Source organism: Cricetulus griseus, chromosome 2, assembly GCF_003668045.3.
Source record: "Cricetulus griseus strain 17A/GY chromosome 2, alternate assembly CriGri-PICRH-1.0, whole genome shotgun sequence".
Taxonomy (NCBI): Eukaryota; Metazoa; Chordata; class Mammalia; order Rodentia; family Cricetidae; genus Cricetulus; species Cricetulus griseus.
In genome coordinates, this window is record NC_048595.1 from 414,295,171 (window position 1) to 414,316,885 (window position 21,715).

Consider the following 21,715-nt stretch of genomic DNA (forward strand, 5'->3'; position numbering starts at 1 on the left):
GCTAGAACTAATGAGGATGCAGTTCTGACAGCTGAGTGAAGACAGGAACACAGGTGCTTAAGGAGCACAAATCAAACCCAGCTGCTCTAAGGCTGCTTTTGATACAGTACCACTAGAAGGCCCAGGACCCACTGGCTCAATTCCTTCAAGCAGGATTTCGGCACTAATATGGCACTACGGAATAAAGCCATCTGGGCCAGACATCACACTGCAGAAAACTGATGAGGTCATTTCTCATTTTTAGTGTAATACAAGGATTTGAGATGTGTGTGTGTGTGTGTGTGTGTGTGTGTGTGTGTGTGTATTATGAGATATATGTTATATATCTATATTTTATATATGAGATAGACTTTGTAACATACATATTTATGGTAAACACTGTGAAATAATAAGAGGAAAGTATGTAATTAAGAAAGAATAAAACCAGCCGGGCATTGGTGGTGCACACCTTTAATCCCAGCACTGGAGGCAGAGGCAGGTGGATCTCTGTGAGTTCAAGGCCAGCCTGGTCTCCAGAGCGAGTACCAGGATAGGCTCCAAAGCTACACAGAGAAAGCCTGTCTCCAAAAAAAAATAAGAAAGAATAAAATCAGGCCAGGTTTGGTGGCACAGGCCTTTAATCCCAGCACACAGGAGAGGGAGGGCACACAGAAGCAGGTGAATATTATTTATGAGTTCAAGACTAGCCTGAGATACATAATGAGCTATTCTTAAAAACATTAAAAATTCTATTTAAAAAGAAAAGTTTCAATTTAATCATAGATTGTAAAAGTCAAAAGAAAAAGTGAGTGACTGGAGGAAGGTGTATTTCAAGGATCAGGTGTCCACTACGATGCATGCATGAGGCCTGGGGTTGATTGTCAGCATCACAGAAAACAGGAAGAGAAAAAATAGAAACATGTATTTTAAACAGTAACCATTCTGTGACTCTATTATAGTAAGCCATGTGGGAAATAGAAATGTAGCACTAAATGCTATTTTTAGGGATTTAGGCAATCAAGAACATTAATCTTTAAGTAATCCTTTTGAAATAAAATGAATAATTGAAAGTCAGGCATAAAATACATATCCTCAAGCACATTTATCTTGAATGCCTTCTTAGAGTGGCCAGTGACCAAAGGTTCCTTTGCTAGCCATGGGAACTTAGCACACACGTCAGAAGCATCTCATGAGAGAGCGACGCAGAACCTTTGCTTAGCTGAAGAACAGAGTGCCTTGCCAGCAGCGTCCATCATTTTCCCAGCCTGAGTCGTGTCCCGTTCTGCTTGAAACTTTAAAAAGAGCCCCAGTTCATTTTCTTCCTCTGATATAACTAGAGAAAAAAATGACAGTTTAGTTCATTGTTTCAGTTCATCATTTGCTTAAAACATATAACATGCAGGAGACATAACTCTACAGGTAAAGGTGCTGTCCACCAAGCCTGACAACTTGAGTTCAATCCTTGGGACCCACATGTGGAAGGAGAGAACTGACCCCTACAGGTTGTCCTGTGACCTCCACAGATGTGCTATGGCACTGGGGCGTATGTACTCACACACACCCGTACAAGCAGCATATGTGCATGCATGCATGCACACGAGCGCGCGCGCGCACGCGCACACACACACACACACACACACTCTCTCTCTCTCTCTCTCTCACACTCACACACACACACACACACACACTCTCTCTCTCTCTCTCTCTCTCTCTCTCTCTCTCTCTCTCTCTCACACACACACACACACACACACACACACACACCAATGTACTGAAACTCTCACAATAACTCCATTCTAGAATTGCATGGGGAAGAACATTTTTAACATGTGAGCCTGTGCCCGCTAGCTTTGCCAGTCTGGAATACACTGTTTGCAAGCTCTCCAGTGGTTTAGATGCTGGGTCAGCAGACCTTCCTTCTGGAAAACTGACTAATAACAAACAAACCCACAAAGAGTCATTTTCTAAGGTACAGACCAGACTGCATGATAATTGCTTTTTTTATATAAAGTATTTGTTTCTTATTTATAATTGCTGAATTATTCATGACTCCCACTCTGGCTTTGGTTCCCAATGCTCCCTATTCCAGACCCACAGACATCTACAGTCCTGCTGTAGAAACTGTAAAAATCGTCCCCTGGACCATGTGGACCATGAAGAGTGGTCCAGAGTGTGAGAAGAAACTGAGGAAAAACAGAGAGACTTTGACTAATTTGACTACTTTCATATCTGTCATAGCTAACAACAACAACAAAACCAGTAGGGCTTGGCTAAGAGTCAGAATACGTGTTCTGCACATGTAAGGCATTATGTACACACAGATATAAGCTTAGGTTTTGTATGGTGTTTGTTTGTTTGTGGTTTGTTTTTGTTTTCCAGTCAGGGCTTCTCTCTGTGCAGTCCTGGCTGTCCTGGAACTCATTCTATAGACCAGGCTGGCCTCCAACTCACAGAGATCCACCTGCCTCTGCCTCCTGAGTGCTGGGATTAAAGGTGTGAACCACTTAAACGTAGCCTGGAACTCATTCTTATACTTTACAAACATGTCAGACTAGAAGTGAACCACAAAGCAAAATACTGCTCCTTTACCACAGAGTCTTAGAAACACCAATCTTGTTCCTACCTGGCAACTTCTAAACCACTTTCAAGTGGATAAGGAGGAAAAGTCCATAAGTGCTCCACCTGAGTTAAATAGAGGGAACATGAAATGAGAAGTGTTATGCCTTCTTTCACCTTAGCCACAGAGAAAAACCTGAGGCTGAAAACTGAACGTTTTCCCTGTGCTCAAGATAAGGAGGTAAGGACGTGTTGCATCTTCTGAAGTGAAATTCTGGGTTTCCCTGGGTCTTGCAGTGACTAACTGTTGATATCACAGCAACCAAAAATATATACAATGTTTCTGTGAAGAGAATTAAGGGACAGCTGGACAGACAGACTGGTGTGGGCAACATGGTAATAGCCACAGTTAAGAAAAGCAAACTAGACCTAGGACAAAGGTCCATCCAGCAGTAGTAACTTGACAATGAAAATCATAGGGAAGAAAAGATGGGGCATGTCTTTAGTTTGAAGACAATGCAAGGGTCATAGTAAACAATACAGATGGCTCAGCAGGTAGTGGCACTTGCCACCAAGCCTGATGACCTGAGTTTAATCCCGAGTCCACATGATAGAAAGAATTGGCTCCTGCAAGTTGTCCTCTGACCTCATGCCCTTACGTGTGCATGCCCTGACCTCAAGTAAAAGTAATTAGTAAGTAATAAAAATGTAAAAGAAGAGCATATTCTAGGTGTGAAAAGAATCAACAGATAAAATATATAGAATGCTGAATATTGTAAGAGCAGTTATAAAGGAGAGGGAGTTTGAATTTAGATATGGGAGTCAATGGAAAGCCCCATCAAAAAGACGGCCTTTGACTACAAATCTAAGGAAAGTTAGGGAGCATATGATGTAAATATGCTTGTTGTCAAAGAGATCAGCACAATTCAAAGAAAGGGTTTTAGGATATGAGACCAGAGAGGTAGCCACATCCAGTAAACCACTATAACTGAAGTAGAGAAAGAAATTCAAAGGCTAAGTTCCAACCTGAAGAGGTCAGGGACAGAACCCAAGAAGGAATGAAGTTGAAGAGGAAAACCAAAAGGGGTTGGGCATGTGGAAGCAGAATAAAGGAGGTAATCAGTGGTGGGGGTGAGATGCTTGGAGGAGGAGAAGTGATACACTGAATATAAGTAAAGCAGAAGGAAAAGAGCCTGCTGTGGTGAGATGTTGTTTATGATTTATTAAAGCTTGCCTGAGAATTCAGAAAGCAAAGTCAGCCACAAGCCACAGAAGCCAGGCACACACCTTTAATCCCAGCAGCCAGAAGCTAGGAGGTGGTGGTACTCACCTTTAATCTTAGCCACCCAGATCTGCACATGAGTGAATCAGTCTAAAAGAATTGTAGCTCACACCTTTAATCCCAACATTAGGGAAGTATATAAGGCAGAAGCAAGTCTCAGAGGGGCATTTGTTCTCCAGCCACCCTGAGGAGAAGCAGCAGTTTGAGACTTGGTGAAGAGCTCATTTGTGGATCAGCCCTTTCAGCCTGAGCTAGAGGTGGGAGGCTGGTGGGCAGCTGCTTTGCTTTTTTGATATTCAGCTTGAAGCTTGAACCACAATATCAGTCTCTGGGTCTTTTATTTTTCGTGTTACAGCCTGGTGTGGTGGGATATACCTGTAATTTGGGAAGGTGGAAACAGGAGGATTCTGGGCCAGTTTGGGCTACATAGTGAGACTGTCTCAAAAAAAAAAAAAAAAATGCCAGGTGGTGGCAAAGCCACGCCTTTACTCCCAGCACTCAGGAGGCAGAGGCAGAGGCAGAGGCAGAGTGAGTTCAAGGCCAGCCTGGTATACAAAGCATGCTCCAGGACTGGCTCCAAAGCTACCAAGAGAAACCCTGTCTTGAAAAACCAAAAGGAAAAAAAAAGGAGGAATAAAGTCCCTACATAGCATATAAACAACCTTATCAAATGTTTCTGTGAGAAGAAAAAAGGAATGGGGTACTGACTAAAATCTGCAGGGGTAAAGAGGTTTTGAATGATGGACGAAAACAATGCTCACCAAGAAAGTAAAACCGAGAGTAGAAAGTGATTCTGTGTCAAGGGATTTAATGAACTAAAGAAGGAGAGGATGGACACTATGGGCTTTGAGAGCAGATCACTATAAATGTTCATATTTCACAATTAAAACCCATGAAATAATTGATAAACAACTGCTTTCCTATGAAATGACTCATTTTCAAAAATGCATGCCAATATTTATTTTAAATTATCAGATAGATTCCATGTCATACCATTGAGTCTTAGCTGATATTTCTCAACTATCTTCAGAAGTTCATTGCATGTCTCCTGGATGGAGTGAAAAACCTTGAAAAATAAATTTTATTAGGACAATTTAAAGAACAATAAACAAATACAACTTTTAGCACTTCAAAACCAGAACATTTACATAAAATATCTGTCCATTTGGTATATTTCATAAATTATGTCTATTTTGCTTGGCTATAATGTATATTTCTTAAACATATATTAATCATGTCTATTTTATAAATATGAACTTTTTTATTGACTGGGATGTACTTCAGGATTACTTTTGTTACTGATATAGAAAGCAAATTGGGACTGGAGAGATGGCTTAGTGGTTAAGAGCACTGACTGCTCTTCCAGAGGACCCAAGTTCAATCCCAGCACCCACATGGCAGCTCACAACTGTCTGTAATTCCACAGTCTGACAGCCTCACATAGACATACATTTAGTCGAAACACCAATGCACATAAAATAAAAATAAATAATTTTTTTAAAGTGCATTTAAATTTTCCCTGTGAATACATACTGAAGAAAGAGAGATAAATGTGTGGAATTTATCTACAGAATTTGGTCTTCCTTCAGCTCCCAATTATTGAAATACTAGAAAGTTATATCCAATATAAAATGCATTAAATAATGCCAACAACACAGAAAAAGAGAGCACTTTAGAAACAGCTGATGCTCAACATGGCTTTTTCTAATATTCATAAAGCAAAACAGCCCAATAAGTTTACTATAAAAAATAATGTATCAGGCTGGGTGGTGGTGGCAGATGCCTTTAATCCCAGTACTAGGGAGGCAGAGGCAGGCCAATCTCTGTGAATTCAAGGCCAGCTTAGTCTACAAAGCAAGTTCCAGAAGAGCCAGGGATGTGTACAGAGAAACCTTGTCTTGGGAAAAAAAAAAGACAGCAACAACAAAAAATGTATTGGACAGGTGTAAGTGGTGCAGCCTGTAACACCAGTAAGGGAGATAATACCAGGGAGTTCAAAGCCCCAACCCTGTGGTCATACATAGTCACCACATGTAAAGCTGTATGTGAAAGCTTATAATAACTTTATCTTTTGTTATGTTTTGTTAGAGACAGGATGACCACAATGTGGTATAAAATTCAAAAGTGGCAAGAATTCTGAAAGTTTTCACCATAAAGAAGCAACAAATGTTTGAGATGTGTTTAACGTATTTTAAACATTTATATATCATATATATGTATAAATATATATATCAAGATATATATATATATAGAAGGTTTCCTGGTATCCAACTTTTAAGAAAGATTTATTTATCTTTATGTGCTTTGTCTGAAGATATGTCTCTTACCATGTGCAGGCCTGGTGTACACACAGAACAGAAGAGGGTGTCTGATCCCCCAAGACTGGAATTACAGACAGTTGTGGGCGCTGGGAATCAAACCTGGGTCCTCTGAAAGAGCAGCCAGTGCTCTTAACTGATGAGCTATCTCTCTAGCCCCCATTCCATTAACATGTACAGCTGTTGTGTTTTTATGTATCAGTTAAAATGAGTTATGATTAAAAAGAAGATTTATAACATCAAATATAAACTGCTTTTGAAAAAGAGGGATGGAGATATATATGGCTTAGTGGATGAACAGTTTGCCTAGCATGAAGGAAGGCATGGGTTCAATCTAGAACTGCCATAAGGAAAAAGAAAATTATTTGAAAATAAATAATTAAACTTACAAAAACTTGCCGGGTGTTGGTGGCACACACCTTTAATCCCAGCACTCGGGAGACAGAGGCAGGCAGATCTCTGTGAGTTCGAGGCCAGCCTGGTCTACAGAGTGAGTTCCAGGACAGGCTCCAAAACAATACAAAGAAACAGTGTCTTGAAAAACAAAAAACAAAAATTGCAAAAACTTGCTTTTGGGTTATTTTTGTTTGGCATTTCCCATCCTTGCTACTATGGTTAACCAGCAACAGAAAATTAAGAAGATATCCAGTGGACTCCATCTTCAAAGTTAAACATTCAAGATGAAGGTGCATGCCTGATCTAATCTTCACACATCAACTTTCCCATGTGCATTTCAGTGATCTATCTCCTTTTACACAGTCTTACGCTGAAGAAATTCTATAACTGTTCAAAGGACCCTGACATTTCTAGATTGAGGCAACACCCTCTGACTATTAAGTTCTTAGCATCACCAGGGAGCTTTACCGTTGATGCTTAATTAAACCTGGGGGATATTTATAATAAGCGCTAAAGATCTTGTGGAGAAATAATAAATTTCTCAGGTAACTTTAGATGTGCTTGAATTAGATTTGGTATCTGGTTATGGCCATTTAAAACTCAATTTTCAGGGGCTGAAGAGATGGCTCAGCAGTTAAAACAAACACCACTGCTCTCCCAGAGGACGTGAGTTCAATTCCCAGCACCATATGTAACTCCAGTTCCAAGGGATATGATGTCCTCCTCTGGCTTTCTCAGGCATGGTACACATGTGGTACAAAGACATACATGAAAGCAAAACATTTATACATGTAAATAAAAAATAAAAATCAGTTTTCAATGCATATGGAAGATTACAAAATAATACAAAAAAGATGGCTCTACCAAGATGAGGTGATTATAATAGTTTTCCATGGGTCTGGCAAGACTTACTACTATTGCATGTTAATTTTACCATGAATTTTATTTTTTACTTTTTATGTTTTTTCTTTCTTTTTTGAGCTGGGGTCTTATGTAGCCCAGGATGGCCTTGAGCTCACTAGGAAGCTGGGGATGGTCTTAAGCTCCTCATCCTCCTGTCTCTAACTCGAAAGTACTAGAATTATATATGAGCCATTGAGTCAACCATTTTTTCAGTCTTTCAGAAAAATAGTACAAATATGGGAGAAAGAACATGGCTGATTCCAAACATATGTATAATGCTCAACATTACAATAAAATGTTATAGAGTACCGAACCATATAAAACAACACAGAAATACTTCCTTCTGTGGGAATTGTGTAAACAGTGGCAAGTTCTCTTTGTGATGAAACATACAGATTACAACTAGTGCAGTTTGCTCATGTCTCCACATGAATTAATCTACAAAACAAATAAATAGTAAATGTTTCTTTTTTTTCTGGTTTTGCAAGACAAGGTTTCTCTGTGTAGCCCTGACTGTCATGGAACTCACTCTGTAGACAAGGCTGGCTTTGAACTCACAGACCCACCTGCCTCTGTCTCTAAGTTCTGGGATTAAATTGGTGTGCCACCACGCCCGGCAAGAATTATTTAACTGTACCTACAGTTTTTAGAATCCCAACATAACATGAGGGTTTAAGCAAGAGAGAACTCCTACTTGAGAATATTTCTAGGAGTTACCTTAAATTGGATAGCCCTGGCTATCTTGGAGCTCACTCTGTAGACCAGACTGGCCTTGAACTCAGAAATCTGCCAGCCTCTGGCTCCTGAGTGCTGGGACTAAAAGCATGTGCTGGCATGCCCAGGCTAATTGTGAATGACCAGAAAGCTATGCATCCTGTAGCCAAGCTGCCTTCACCCTGTGCTTCATGTCAACTTGACACAACTAGAGCCATCTGGGACGAAGGAGCCTCAGTTGAGAAAATGCCCCCATAAGATCAGGTGGTAGGCAAAGTCTGTAGGGTATTTTCTTAATTAGTGATTGATGGGGGAGGACCTGGCCCATTGAGGGTGGAGCCATCCCCTGGCTGAATTCTTTAAGGAAGCAGGCTGAGCAAGCCATGGAGATCTAGCCAGTAAGCAGAACTCACCATGGCCTCTACATCAGCTCTGCCCACCATGTTGGGGTTCCTGTCCTGACTTCCTTAAATGATAGACTACAGATGTGGAAGAGGATGTGGAAGTATAAGTCAAATGAACCCTTTCCTCCACAACTTGCTTTTGGTCGTGGTGTTGCATTGCAACAATAGCAGCCTTAGTTAAGTCACTCCTTAAACTCTTGGGGTGGAAGTTTGCTGCAGTCCCCCTTGGAGTCTCAAATAATAACCAGTTCCACAAAACACAGTTTTCACATTTACCTCAAGTTTAGCATCCAGCTCTGCATCAGACGCCACCACATGCTCATCCTCCTTTTTTCCCGTTGCTTTGATAAAGACCTGTTTAGTTTTCCAGTATTTCTTTTGCATTCTGCTCACTACTGACTGGTTATCTTCCGGTTTGAGTTGCCCAAAGGAATCCATGGAGTAACTAAAACACACTAAAATTAAGCTTCTTTTGAAAACTTACCAGTAGGTTAAAAAAATCACATTTAAAAACTTATGAATAATAAATATCTACCTAGCTTATCAGTATTTAATTGACAAACCAAAAATGATATTAAATATAAACATGATAATGCTTGCTATATATGATCTACATTTATTTTATGATTACAACTAGAGAAATAATATTATTTATACTTTGGTTATGAAGCAAAGGTATTAAAATTTTATGATACTATAGTTGTAGCTGGAAATGATTCTACTTGATCAATATCTACTAGTAAACATGTCTTAGTTTATTAATCCCTCTAATTTTTATTTTGCAGTATACTGAAAAATAAAATTTGTACACATATATTTACATTTTACTATACGGCTTTACAAAAATGGTTACAAAAATCTGTTATATTAGATGAATATAATTGAATAAACATTTACAGATATGTAAAGATTTGAATAACATGCACTTCTCTAAATAGTAAAGAAATACTTTAATATCCAATGAAACAACAGAAATGAAAACTTTAGATATAGAGGAGCCATGCTATGAAAGAAAGGGACAGACACTGTAAGCCATCATAATAAACTTGATGTGTAAGTGATTGCTTTAACAGAGTTGACAGAATTACATGTAAGGAAATCAAAGGTGAAAAGCATTTTGTAAAGATGTTTAAAAAGAGACAATAATAATTCTTTGATACTAAAGCCCAAATTATTCCTGTTAACTGGGGAAACAGAACAGAGATGTAGGTGACTCATTCATGGTATTCTTGTTGGCAAAGAAAACAGGCTCATTTCCCTTTTATTTTGAAACACTTACCAATTAAGTTAAAAGTAGGCTAATTTCTAAACTCCCGGAGCCAACAAGAACAAGAAAACCTTCCAAGACACAAGAGCCAGAGAGAAAAGAGGAAGGTGGCCTGACAAATAATAGACACCGATATGCTAGAGTATGATTGCATTATTTAAAATCATACACAAAATTTCTTTTAAGCACTAAAAATCCAAAGCCATTAAAAAGGCTAGAATTCAGCGTTTGCCTGGCATGTATGAGGCCCTGGGTTTAATCCCCACTAATCAAAAAATCAAACCAAATTAAAAAATAAAATCCTGAAAAAACAAAAAACCACAATCCAACCCAGTCACATACAATGTGACATTCACCTAAAACACAATGACATAAAAGGCATAAAAATAAAGAGATGTCATAAGCAGATCTTACTAATATATACTAAGAGTTAACATGTGGTACATATAAATAAATCTATAGAAAAATATTGAAACATCTGAGATTCCAGCTACAAAGTTCAAGTAGTCCAATTTAAAAATCAAGTACGTGAGGGCAGGAAAAAAAATGGCTCAGAGGACCCAGGCTCAATTCCAGCTCACAGCCATAAATAACTCCAGTCCCAGAGGAGTCAATGTCCTCTTCTGGTCTCTGCTGGCACTAGGCATGAACATGGTACACAGACATACATGCAGCCCAAGCACCCATACAAATCTTAAAAAAAAAAAAAATTGAGTAAAGGGTATACAGAGTTTTGCCAGTGGCTAAGAGCTCTGGATGCTCTTCCACAGGATTCAGGTTTGATTCCAGCACCCATATGGCGGCCCATCACTGTCTGTCTATACCTCCAGTCCCAGGCCCTCTTCTGACTTCCACAGGCACCAGACATGCATATGGTACACATAGAAACATGCAGACATAATGGTGCACATAATACATGCAGGCAAAACATTTACACATAAAATAAAATGTAAATTTACACATAAATTTTAAAAAATTGACTAGATATCCAGTGTGGTATACACCTATAATCCCAGTACTTGGGAGGCTGAGGGAAAAGGATAAAAGTTCAAGGCAGCCTAGGATATATAGTGAGACTCTGCCTAAATGAATAAATAAAATAAAATTGGCTGAAATGGCTTAGGAACACAGTGAATACAACAGAAGTGAAATCAAAATGAAACCATATAAGTGATCAGATTTAAGGAGAGACAAGTAGATAATGGGGGAGATAAAAGCTATTAAAAAAAGACAAGACAGAGTGGGACAGAAAACAGAAATATGATATCCCTCAAACTTGTAGATAACAGTCATGATGTATTAATACAATGAGTTGGATAAATCTAGGCAGGATAACACAAATAAAATCATAAGTAGGTACATCATAGACAAACTATTTAAATCCAAAGACAAAAAAATTCCTTGAAAGCAGAGAAAAATTATTATTATTACTATTTTGAGACAGAGATTTTCACTCTATCTCAGGCTGGTCTGGAACTCACTAACTCACAATATTGACCAAGTTGGCCTTGAACTCATGGTGATGCTCCTGCCTCAACACCCTGAGTGTTGAGATAACAGACAGAAACCACTGGGCATGGATAAGAAAACCTATCTTGAAAAACACAATGAAACAAAAATGCAGATGAGAGGTAAGTTTTCAAATAAAATAGCAAAATTAAGTAAAATAGAAAGATATACTTAAGATACTTGAAGGAAAAAACCATGTTGACACATAATTCTACATTAATGAAACCACCCATTAAAAATAAGCCATTGTGGGAGTGTATACCTGAAATCAAGGGACTAAAGAGGTTGAGGCAGGAATACCATAAGTTCCAGGTTATCCTGGGCTACACAGTGATATAACCTGGGCTCACTACTTTTATCTTAGAATAAGAAAAAAGTAAAGATACTAACAAAAGTGAAGATGTTCTCAGATATAAACTCAGAGAACTCGTGGTTAAGGCACCTTCACAAATGTGAACATCTGGCTAGGCTAGGATCAGTGGCAGCATTTGCCCATCATTCCTGTTGCTATGAGCTCAATCCCCAACACTGCTAACAGAGGAGCACACACCATGGCACTGGCACTGGCACTTCTGAACGGTGATCACAAGGCTATAACTAACTTTGTCATCAGAAAAGTACGGTAGTCATGAAATATCTTAGGGTAGAGTTCAATTTCAGAATTCACATCCACCTCCTGAAACTTGTTCCCACACTATGGTGCATGCAAGCACACATGCAATAAATGTAAAAATGTAAATTGCTGATAGTTCAGCCAGATGGTGGTGATGCACTCCTTTAATCCTAGCACTTGGGAGACAGAGGCAGGCGGATCTCTGTGTCGATGCCAGCCTGCCCTACAACGTGAGTTCCAAGACAGCCAGGGCTGTTATACAGAGAAACCCTGCTGCAGAAAACAAACAAATACAAAACAAAAATGCTGAAGTTTATCAATAATTGATGGAAAAGAAAATGTCATATTTACATAATAGATTATTATTCAGCCATAAAAAGGATTCCTGTAATTGGTGACAATGTGTCTGAACATGCTAAGTGGAGTAAGCAGACACAGAAGACAAAAACAGCAGCAGCACAGCACCTTTTGACCTGCTTCTGCCGCCATACCGCCTTCTCTTCCTCCTCCTCTGCGTTTGAAGGATCCTTGTGATACATCTAACCTCCCCAGACAACCCATTTCTACCACGTGATCCCTGTCAACCTGGGAAGCCTCTTTTGCCATGGAAGTTCATACCTCTTTGGAGTCCAATACCCTGACGACTATATGTTACCATGAGTTTTGTCCTGGAAGATAAACTTTCTATGTCTCTGGATGTCTTAAAATGGCTTTGTTCTGATTTCACACAGGAGAACTGGAGAGGGGTTTTTCTGTTTGTGATACTGGTCTCTGAGGCCAGTTTTCATGGGAGTCTGGTTATTGTTCCTGAAGGGCAGTCTATGTTTTCTAGAGGCTCTCCGGGTCTACCCTTTATTTCACAGTGATAGCCATAGATCTCCTCTGAGGCAAATTCAAATTACACTTCATCACGTTCATGTTATTTCTTAGCCACAGCTGGGAGGTGGTGCAGAGATGGGTCATCTGGACATCTGACTAGCATGGGAGTGCTGCCATCACTTGGAACCTTTTCATTACATGAATTCTGGGGCCTGTGTTCCCCAGGGTCTGGTGGGGGGAAGCTAGTGTATCCACTCTGTATGCCATGGCATTTACAGCAGGGCCAGTCTGTTCCAAGAGCAATCATCTTGTGATCACGCATCCAAAGGTAGTGGGTCATTTCTCCTCTGGTGACTTTTTCTTTTACATTATTTATTGTGAATGGTGTGTGTGTGTGTGTGTGTGTGTGTGTGTGTGTGTGTGTGTGTGTGTGAGCACTGTGCCCCGACACACATGGAAGTCAGAAGACAACTTACAGAAGTTGGTTCTCTTTTCCTGCGTTTCCCAGGAAGTAATTTAGGTTTTTAGACTTGGAGTCATACCCTAACCTGCTGAGCCATCTTGCTGGCCCCAGACGCCTCTTAATTTCTTTAGAGAACAGCCATTTTCCCCTTGCCTGGGTGGAAACCCAGCTATTCTTTTGGCTTGCTATTGGGAGTGTGTAGTTAAGTGATATCAATTATCTATTATTGTTAGCCCATGGACCTCCTGGGGAAACAGACTACCTTATTTATAACAGCTTGTTTTGTGAATATTCTACCCTTTCTCTGTAACACGAAAAATAAAAGACCCAGAGACAGATATTGAGATTCAAGCTTTAAATAGAAGATCAGAGGAGCAAAGCCAGTAGATCTTACCTCTACCAAGCTGAAATGGCAATCACGTCTCCACAAATCCTCAGAAGCAAGAGCTCTCAGTTCCTGTCTCTGCTTCCTTATAGTCCTTTCTCTGCCCAGCCATATCCTCCTGTCTCCACCTCCCTAGTGTTGGAATTAAAGGTGTGAGCTCTGTTACTCTTCACTCTTGTGTGGGCCAGAGTGGCCTTGAACTCAGAGACATTCATCTGCCTGTCTCCTGAGTCCCGGAATTAAAGGTATGTGCCACTGCCTAGCTTCTGCTGGCTTTGCTTTCTGATACTTCAGGCAATCTTTATTAAATCATAACCAGGTGTTGGAGGATCACACCTTTAATCCCAGAACTCAGGAGGCAGAGGCAGAGGCAGGCAGATCTCTAAGTTTGAGGCCAGCCTGGTCTACAGAGTGAGTTCCAGGGCAACCTCCAAAGCAATATATAGACACCCTGTCTCGAGGAAAAAAAAAAAAAACATAAACAATATATCACCACACGTCTCTATTTTGCTTTAATCATTATTTTGTCTTCTAGTAATACTAAAATCTCAGGGCTGGAGAAATGGCTCAGCGGTTAAGAGCACTGGCTGTTCTTCCGAGGTCCTGAGTTCAATTCCCAGCAATCATATGGTGGCTCACAGTTATCTGTAATGAGACCTGATGCCCTCTTCTGGCATAATGGTGTACATGCATGTAGAGCACTCATATAAATAAATAAATAAATAAATAAATAAATAAATAAATAAATAAAACAAAAAACTAAAATCCCTCATGTATCCAAAGTGCCTTCTGGTTTTGTGGCTTAAGCACACAAGTGCTGTTTGTTTTGCTTTGGTAATGTGCTTGCCTTAGTAGCATCCCAAAGACTAGTAAGGAAAAATGGGAGGCAAAAATGTATTAATCCTGCCAGTTTAAAATAGAAAGTTTATTATTTATGTTTTGGCAGTTATTTGTCCTGTCCACCCTCCTTCTGGAATGCATGTGTTACATGTAGGAGCCCTTCAGGTGCAAATCCTCCAAGCCTGATCTCAGATGCTTTGCTTGTCCTTGGTTCCCTGTCACATGACCTCTTCATATAGCTCCTTATGACAAAGCCCACATAAATTCTGGGAATGGTGGTCCAAACCTGTAACCCCAGATCTGGGGTTGGGATAGGGCAGGCTAATCCCAATGATATACTGGCCAGCTAGTCTAGTCAGAATGACAAGCTCCAGATTTAGTGAGAGACCCTGTTGTGAAAAGGTGGGAAATGGTACAGGAAGACACTCACAGCTGGCCTCTGGCTTCTACGTATAAACATACAGGCAAGTAAGCACACACACGTGAATACACATATAAACATACAGGCAAGTAAGCACACACACATGTGAATAACACACACACACTCTCAAACAGTAAGGACAAAAGAACTTTAAAAGTTCAATGAATACATAAATTATATTCCACCAATAGTTAAAAAAAATGCAAATAACCCAGATGGAAAGAGGTGGAATTCCAAGCCAGACAAAGATATAATGCAATCCTGTCTCAGAGAGGGAGAGTGGGAGAGAGAGAAAGAGAGAGAGACAGAGAGAGAGAGACAGAGAGAGAGAGATGTCAGATGAGCAATGATTTAAAAGTATCAAAGATTCTGGGAAAAATGAAATAATAGGTGTTATGTTTATATAACTCTTTTCTCTAAAATTAAAATATCCCATATGCAAATATCCATATTTTAAAGCTCTGATGTCACATGTAAAATACAAATCAGATTTAAGGAGACACTCAAATCTGCATGTCCTCTAATCTCATGTAGATCCATTTCTGGCAACTTGAGTGAGCTCTGGAAAGCTCACCTCTAACTTGATGAATCCTTGAAGTCATAGCCAATCACTGGACTGTAGTGATGTATTATTTACGATTTATTAAAGCTTGCCTAAGGATTCAGAAAGCAAAGTCAGCCACAAACCATAGAAGCCAGGCACACACCTTTAATCCTAGGACTCAGGATTAAGAGATAGATAGATGGTTCTCTCTGAGTTCAAGACCACCCAGGGATACATGAGATTGAATCAGTCTAAAAGAGAATTATAGCTCACACCTTTAATCCAGGACTAGAGGGGTATAAAAGACAGGAGCAAGAATTCAGGAGGAGGCATTCATTCTCCGGCCTTGCTGAGGAGAGGTTACAGTCTGAGGCTTGGTGAGAGCTCTTGGAGACAGGATCAGCTCATTCAGCCTGAGGTAGAGAGCTAGTGGCCGACTGCTTTGCTTCCCTCATCTCCAGGATGAACCCCAGTATCAGTCTCTGGGTCATTTATTATTTTTGAGTTACACAGGACAGCTTGAAGTCACAGCAGCCACAGTCACACAGGACAGTAGAACAGATAACTGAAAAAATGGGAACACATTTATGGTGGGAATAGTTCTTTTTTGTTTGTTTTTGTTTTGTTTTGTTTTGTTTTTCGAGACGGGTTTCTTTGGAGGTTGTCCTGGAACTCACTCTGTAGATCAGACTGGCCTCAAACTCACAGAGATCCACCTTGGAGTAAAGTCAAAGTGTCACTCCAGAGCACACGCATAAATGAGAAAGCAAACCAGAATTTCAGAATGAGATTTAGAGGTTTGAACAGCTAAAGTATTTCTTAACCAAAACCTAATTCAGAACAAGGATCCTAATCCAGAAGAGGGCCTTCCCTATCTCTCTTCATAAGGTTACAGAGGGGCAGGGAAGCTGCAGGGCAAGGTTCGTAGTTGAGAGAGTCTGAACCAGGAGATGGTTTTATTCAGGTGTGGAGCTTTTCAGTTTTGTTTCATTTTTGAGACAGGGTCTTGTTTTCTCCATTAGGCTGGCCTGGAATTCAATGTTCTCTGGCCTCAGTCTACTGAATGCTGGGAATGCAGGCATACATTATCACATCCAACTCTGACTCATGAGGGACAAAGTATAGAGATTCATGCCATCTCTAGAACACTGTCCTGATTAGTTTCAACTGTCAACTTGATACAAGACCGAGTCACCTGGAAAGAGGGAACCTCAGTTGCTTCCATCAGCTGGGTATTATGGCATATACCTTCAACCCCAGCACTCACAAAGCAGAGGCAGGCAGATTTCTGAGTTTGAGACCAGCCTAGTCTGCAAAGCAAGTTCCAGGGCAGTCAGGGCCATGAAAAGAGTCAGTTTCAAAAAACCACCCCCTACCATACGCATACAAGAGTAATCATCTACCATCTCTGGTTTTCCCAATCTCTCTACTTCCTCTCCTGTGGTGATCCCAGAGCTGAAGTGGTGGGTAACGAGAAGGAAACAGCAGGACAGTAGCACAAGTGACCTCACAGAGGTTGTGACAGCACAGCTCTCATGAATGGACACTCACCCAAGAGCAAATAGGCAGCACAAACTGGAACTGATGGGTTCTGGGGAGGCCCACTGCTCAGGAAGGATCCTTTCAAAATATTACTGCTAAGATGGACACAGTAGTATGTTCCTGTGGTCCCAGGTGCTGAGGCAGGAAGATTGTTTGAGCCTGAGCAACAATGACATACCATATTATATTTGTATTTTAAAAACCTTTCTTTACTGGTCATTGGCAACACACCTAGTCACCCAAGAGCTCTGATGGAGATTTTTACCATGAAATTAAATGCTGTTTTCCTGTCTGGGAACATTAATCCATTCTGCACTCAATAGATCAAGGTGTTATCTCAACTTTTATTAAACACTATTATTAAAGAAATGCACTTTACAGATGTGTAGCATACATGACCATGACAGACCAGGAAATTACATATGAACCTTTCCAAAGAAGTTAGCACGTTAGATGTTTTGATTCATGATTTATGAGAAGAGATCAAAGTATCAGTATTAAGTTGTCTGTAAGAAGTTGGTCTGGGGCCTGGAGAGGTGGCTCAGTGGTTAAGAGCACTGGTTGCCCTTCCAGAGGTCCTGAGTTCAATTCCCAGCACCCACATGGTGGCTCACAAACATCTGTAATGAGATCTGGTGCCCTCTTCTGGCCTGCAGGCATACATGCAGGCAGAACACTGTGCATAATAAATCTTTTAAAAAAAATTTGATCTGAACTCTCAGAGGACTTTGAGGGGCTCAAGACTTCGATAGAGGAGTAACTGCAGATGTGGTAGAAGTAACAAGAAAGCTAGAACTGGATGTGGAGCCTGAGGACTAGCTGAATTACTGCACCATCAGGACAAAACAATGGATGAGGAATGGCTTCTTGAGATACAATCTATACAATGAACATCGATGAAATGACAACAAAAGATTTATATTATTCCATAAGCTTAGCTGATTCAGGATTTGAAGGGAGCAGCTCCATTTTGGAAGAAGTGCTATGCTACCAAAGCAATTTTAGTATTTCAAGCTACAGACAAATCATACCTAAAAGAAAGAGATTAATTGGCACAGCAAAGCAACCATCACTGATATTAAAAAACAAAATAAAACAAAATTGTTATAGCCACTCCAACTTTAACTCATCAAACCTTCTCTCAGGAAAACAGACAAGCTGGATGAAGGCTCAGATGTAGCATGGTTTAGCTATAATAATGTATTTTAAAATAAAAAATGTGTGTCTTTTTTAGACTTAAGCTATGGCACATTTAATTAATACAACTTTTAGATGAGCTTGGGGTGTATGTGCCTGTAAACCTGGCATTTAAGGAGGTGGAGGCAGGAAGATCAAAAGTTCCTTTCTTGAAAACAACAACAAAATAAACCTTTTCTTTTCTTTGTTTTTTTGTTTTGTTTTTTTGAGACAGGGTTTCTTTGTGGAACAGTCCTGGCTATCCTGGAACTCACTCTGTAGACGAGGCTGCCTCTGCCTCTTTTTTTTTTAAGATTTTATTTATTTAAATATTATGTATACAGTTATCTGCATGAATGCTTGCACATTAGAAGAGGGCACCAGATCTCATAATGGATGGCTGTGAGCCACCATGTGGTTGCTGGGAATTAAACTCAGGACCTCTGGAAGAGCAGTCAGTGCTCTTAACCTCTGAGCCATCTCTCCAGCCCCCTGGCTCTGCCTCTTAAGTGCTGGGATTAAAGATGTGTGCCACCACTGCCCAGCAACAAAATAATTTTATATGTACTGGGGAAACTATAAGAATTATATAGTTCACTTTATTGTGGTGTCTTGGAACTGAATCAACAATATATCCAAGTTATGCTTGAGTTGGGGCTGTAGCCTCAAATTACAGTTCCAAACATTATCAGCTAGAATGCTGAAATCCTGAAATGCCATGTCCCCAAGGTACACGACTGGAAATAATAACATAAAAAACATACTTGGAGTGGGCACATAGCTGGGTATGCTTGGAGGCCCTACCTCCATTCCCCAGCACCATAAACAAGATTTTTAAAAATTAGAAAAAAATAGCCAACTGGAAATAAAGGGAAAAATTTAAGTGGTAAGTGAAAAAAGGCCTGGGCTGGAGAGATGGCTCAGAGGTTAAGAGCACTGGCTGCTCATCCAGAGGTCCTGAGTTCAATTCCCAGCAACTACATGATGGCTCACAACCATCTGTAATGAGATCTGATACCCTCTTCTGGCATGTAGGCATACATTCAGACAGAGCACTGATACCAATATATATATATATATATATATATATTATATATATATATATATATTGACAAAAGGGAAAAATGATATTTAACAAAAGCCACTTCAAGTAAGGAAAATTTCGAGTTTTAGAAATGCTTTAAAGTTCTTTACGCATCCCATCTGTTGTTAAAGAATATAAAACTAACAAAAATTTAAAGAAGACATAGTGAGTGTTAAAATAAAAAAGAAAAGATCTTACTCAACATACTTAAAAACCAGTTTGTTAATATAAAATAATATAGCATATTATGTTTCACATTTTGATATTTGCTCTTACTTTAGTCATTTAAATAAGTTTAATTTTTATGATAAACATCTACAATGAAAACGTCTTCCTGCTTTTCCTTCAGTCTCATGTTTACAGTTTTGCCTTTTGAACCGGGATCCCAGCACTCTTCTAACTAGGATTATAATGAGTTCCCTAGCAATTAGAACTGCTGGTAATTAGACAGTGCTTTGCCCATAACTGCTTCCATCAGCAACCGTTTTGCATTATTAAAATAAGTACAAAGAGTTCAAAGAAAACCGGGAATGTTATGCGCTGATAGTAAATGTAAGATGATTTTTAAACTTTGGTCATATAAAAATATATACCTACCATTAGGAGATATTTCCTTGGCCAAGAAATGTATAATTGTAACATATTAATATCCCACTGAAGAATGAGGTACCTGTGGCTGCTAATAGTGATTAAAGTACTTCCACTTTACAAAACATCGCTTGAGCCAGAATCAAATCAATCAGTACCTAAATACTTAAAACACAAACCACAGAGAAACAGCTTCTCCCCACAAATTATTTCAGTGACCTGCAGTTGCTAACAGGTTGTATGTTTGTGCATGAAGATCATATGTTACATGAAACACCACCCCCCATCTCCACCCCGCTGGCAAGCCCACAGCCTCACGGGTAGGATGCCAAGCAGGATTGTTTTTCCCCTTCTCCATCTTTCTTAGAGCATCAGGTTTCGGCCGCCAGCATCGTCGCCCAGGTGAGGTCAGTGGTCAGGGACACCTGGTCCGCTTTCCGCTAGCGGAATCTGGGCGGCGAGGCGGGGATCCCCACCCGGGAGAGGAGGCTTTGTGCACCCTGGCGAGGCGAGGCGAGGCGAGGCGTTCACACTTCGCCCTAAGCCACAGCTTTGCTCAGGTTTTGTTTTGACCGTGTCTGTCAGGAAGGCATCCCGTCAGGGAACAGTAATCAAATAAATTAAGCACCATGTACAAAGGCGGCCAGCGGGAGAGCACCTGAGGCTATGAGCATCTGCCCCTAGCGGAAGCACCCGGGCCGGCCTCAGGCCGCGGCTTCTCCCGGGGGCACCGGGAGGCGCACCGGCCGCGGAGGGGCCAGGCCTTTCCAAGCCGCCGCCTGAGGCCGGCCCGCCAAGAGCGCCGGAACCGGGCGAGCTCCGGTGACCGGAGCGCGCGGCCCGCGCCCCCGCCCGCCGTTGTCATGGGAACCAGGTTTAGCCACCGCCGCCCTGAGGGAGCCGCGGCCCAGAGCCCCGGACGCTCACCGCGCCGCCGCCGCCGCCGGAGCCGCGCCGCGCCGCTCCTTGCCGCCCGGGCCGCGCTCTGCCGCCGCGCCGAGCTCCTCCGCGCACCCGCCCAGCCGCCGCCGCCGCCGGCCCGCTCGCTCGCCGCCCCGCGCGCGCGCGAGAGCTCCCGCCCGCCGGCTTCCCCGTTCGCCCGCCCGCTCGCTCACCGCGCCGGTGCGCCGAGGTGCCGGGCTCCGCGGCGGGAGATTTAAAGCCGAGCCCCGCGGGCCCCGGCCTTACCTGTCTCAGCTGGCGAATAGCGGCCGCCCTGGAGAAGCGACGGGCCCCGAGCCCCAGGGCCGCGCTAGGGTGACAGCTGAGGTGGGTGCGTGGAGACCGGCTCGGCCCCGCCTTCCCCGCGCTGCTCTGCGCCCAAGTCGCCACTTAGTGCTAGTGCTCAGCGCGCGGAAAAGCGTTCGCGCGGGGCTTTAAACTCTCATTTTTAAAGGTTTGAAGAGGGACAACTGTTAATAACTGACTCCAAAGGCCGTATATGGAACTGTAATGCCGTGTGTGTGTGAATGATAAACCAGTTTTCAAGAGTAAACAGCAAATTCTGAGCCTGAAAACCTCACTCAGAAAAGAATGGAAATGAGGTAAAACGGAAAATGTTGTTGGTAGAGAACAATAAACTCAAAGTGCTTTCCTTTCCAAGTTGACGCCCAAGTTGGACCGTCCTAAAGGTTTACAGTACACGAGTTCGTTGTATATATAACACATAGGCTAGCAAGGAAAAAAAAACAAAAGCTTACACTTTGGGATAACTACTCTGAGGAATCATGGAGAACTATGTGAGGTAATAGCTCACATAAAATGTTAATTACGAAGCAGTCGCTGCAAAATGTTTAAGTTTGAAACCAGAAAAAAATAGAAACCTTTTCTATAAAGGTTTGGAGTTGGACTAAAACTTTTCAGATGACTCTGAGTCTTACCCAGCTATTTGGATTTCAATTAATGGGCACGT

The 21,715-nt window shown here is 41.2% G+C and overlaps 1 protein-coding gene across 1 annotated transcript in view; it reads right to left on the minus strand.

Annotated features, from left to right (window-relative positions):
• The window catches only part of Ica1l (islet cell autoantigen 1 like), a 65,237-nt gene extending 47,747 nt beyond the window's left edge, over positions 1-17,490 (minus strand). The window contains exons 1-4 of the mRNA XM_027397000.2: positions 16,965-17,490; positions 8,829-9,007; positions 4,811-4,883; positions 1,189-1,312 (exon numbers count right to left, since the gene is read on the minus strand). Coding sequence (XP_027252801.2) covers positions 1,189-1,312; positions 4,811-4,883; positions 8,829-9,007; positions 16,965-17,175 — 587 coding nt within the window. The 5' untranslated portion in view covers positions 17,176-17,490. The remainder of the gene's footprint in view (positions 1-1,188; positions 1,313-4,810; positions 4,884-8,828; positions 9,008-16,964) is intronic.
• Positions 17,491-21,715: the final 4,225 nt, after the last annotated feature.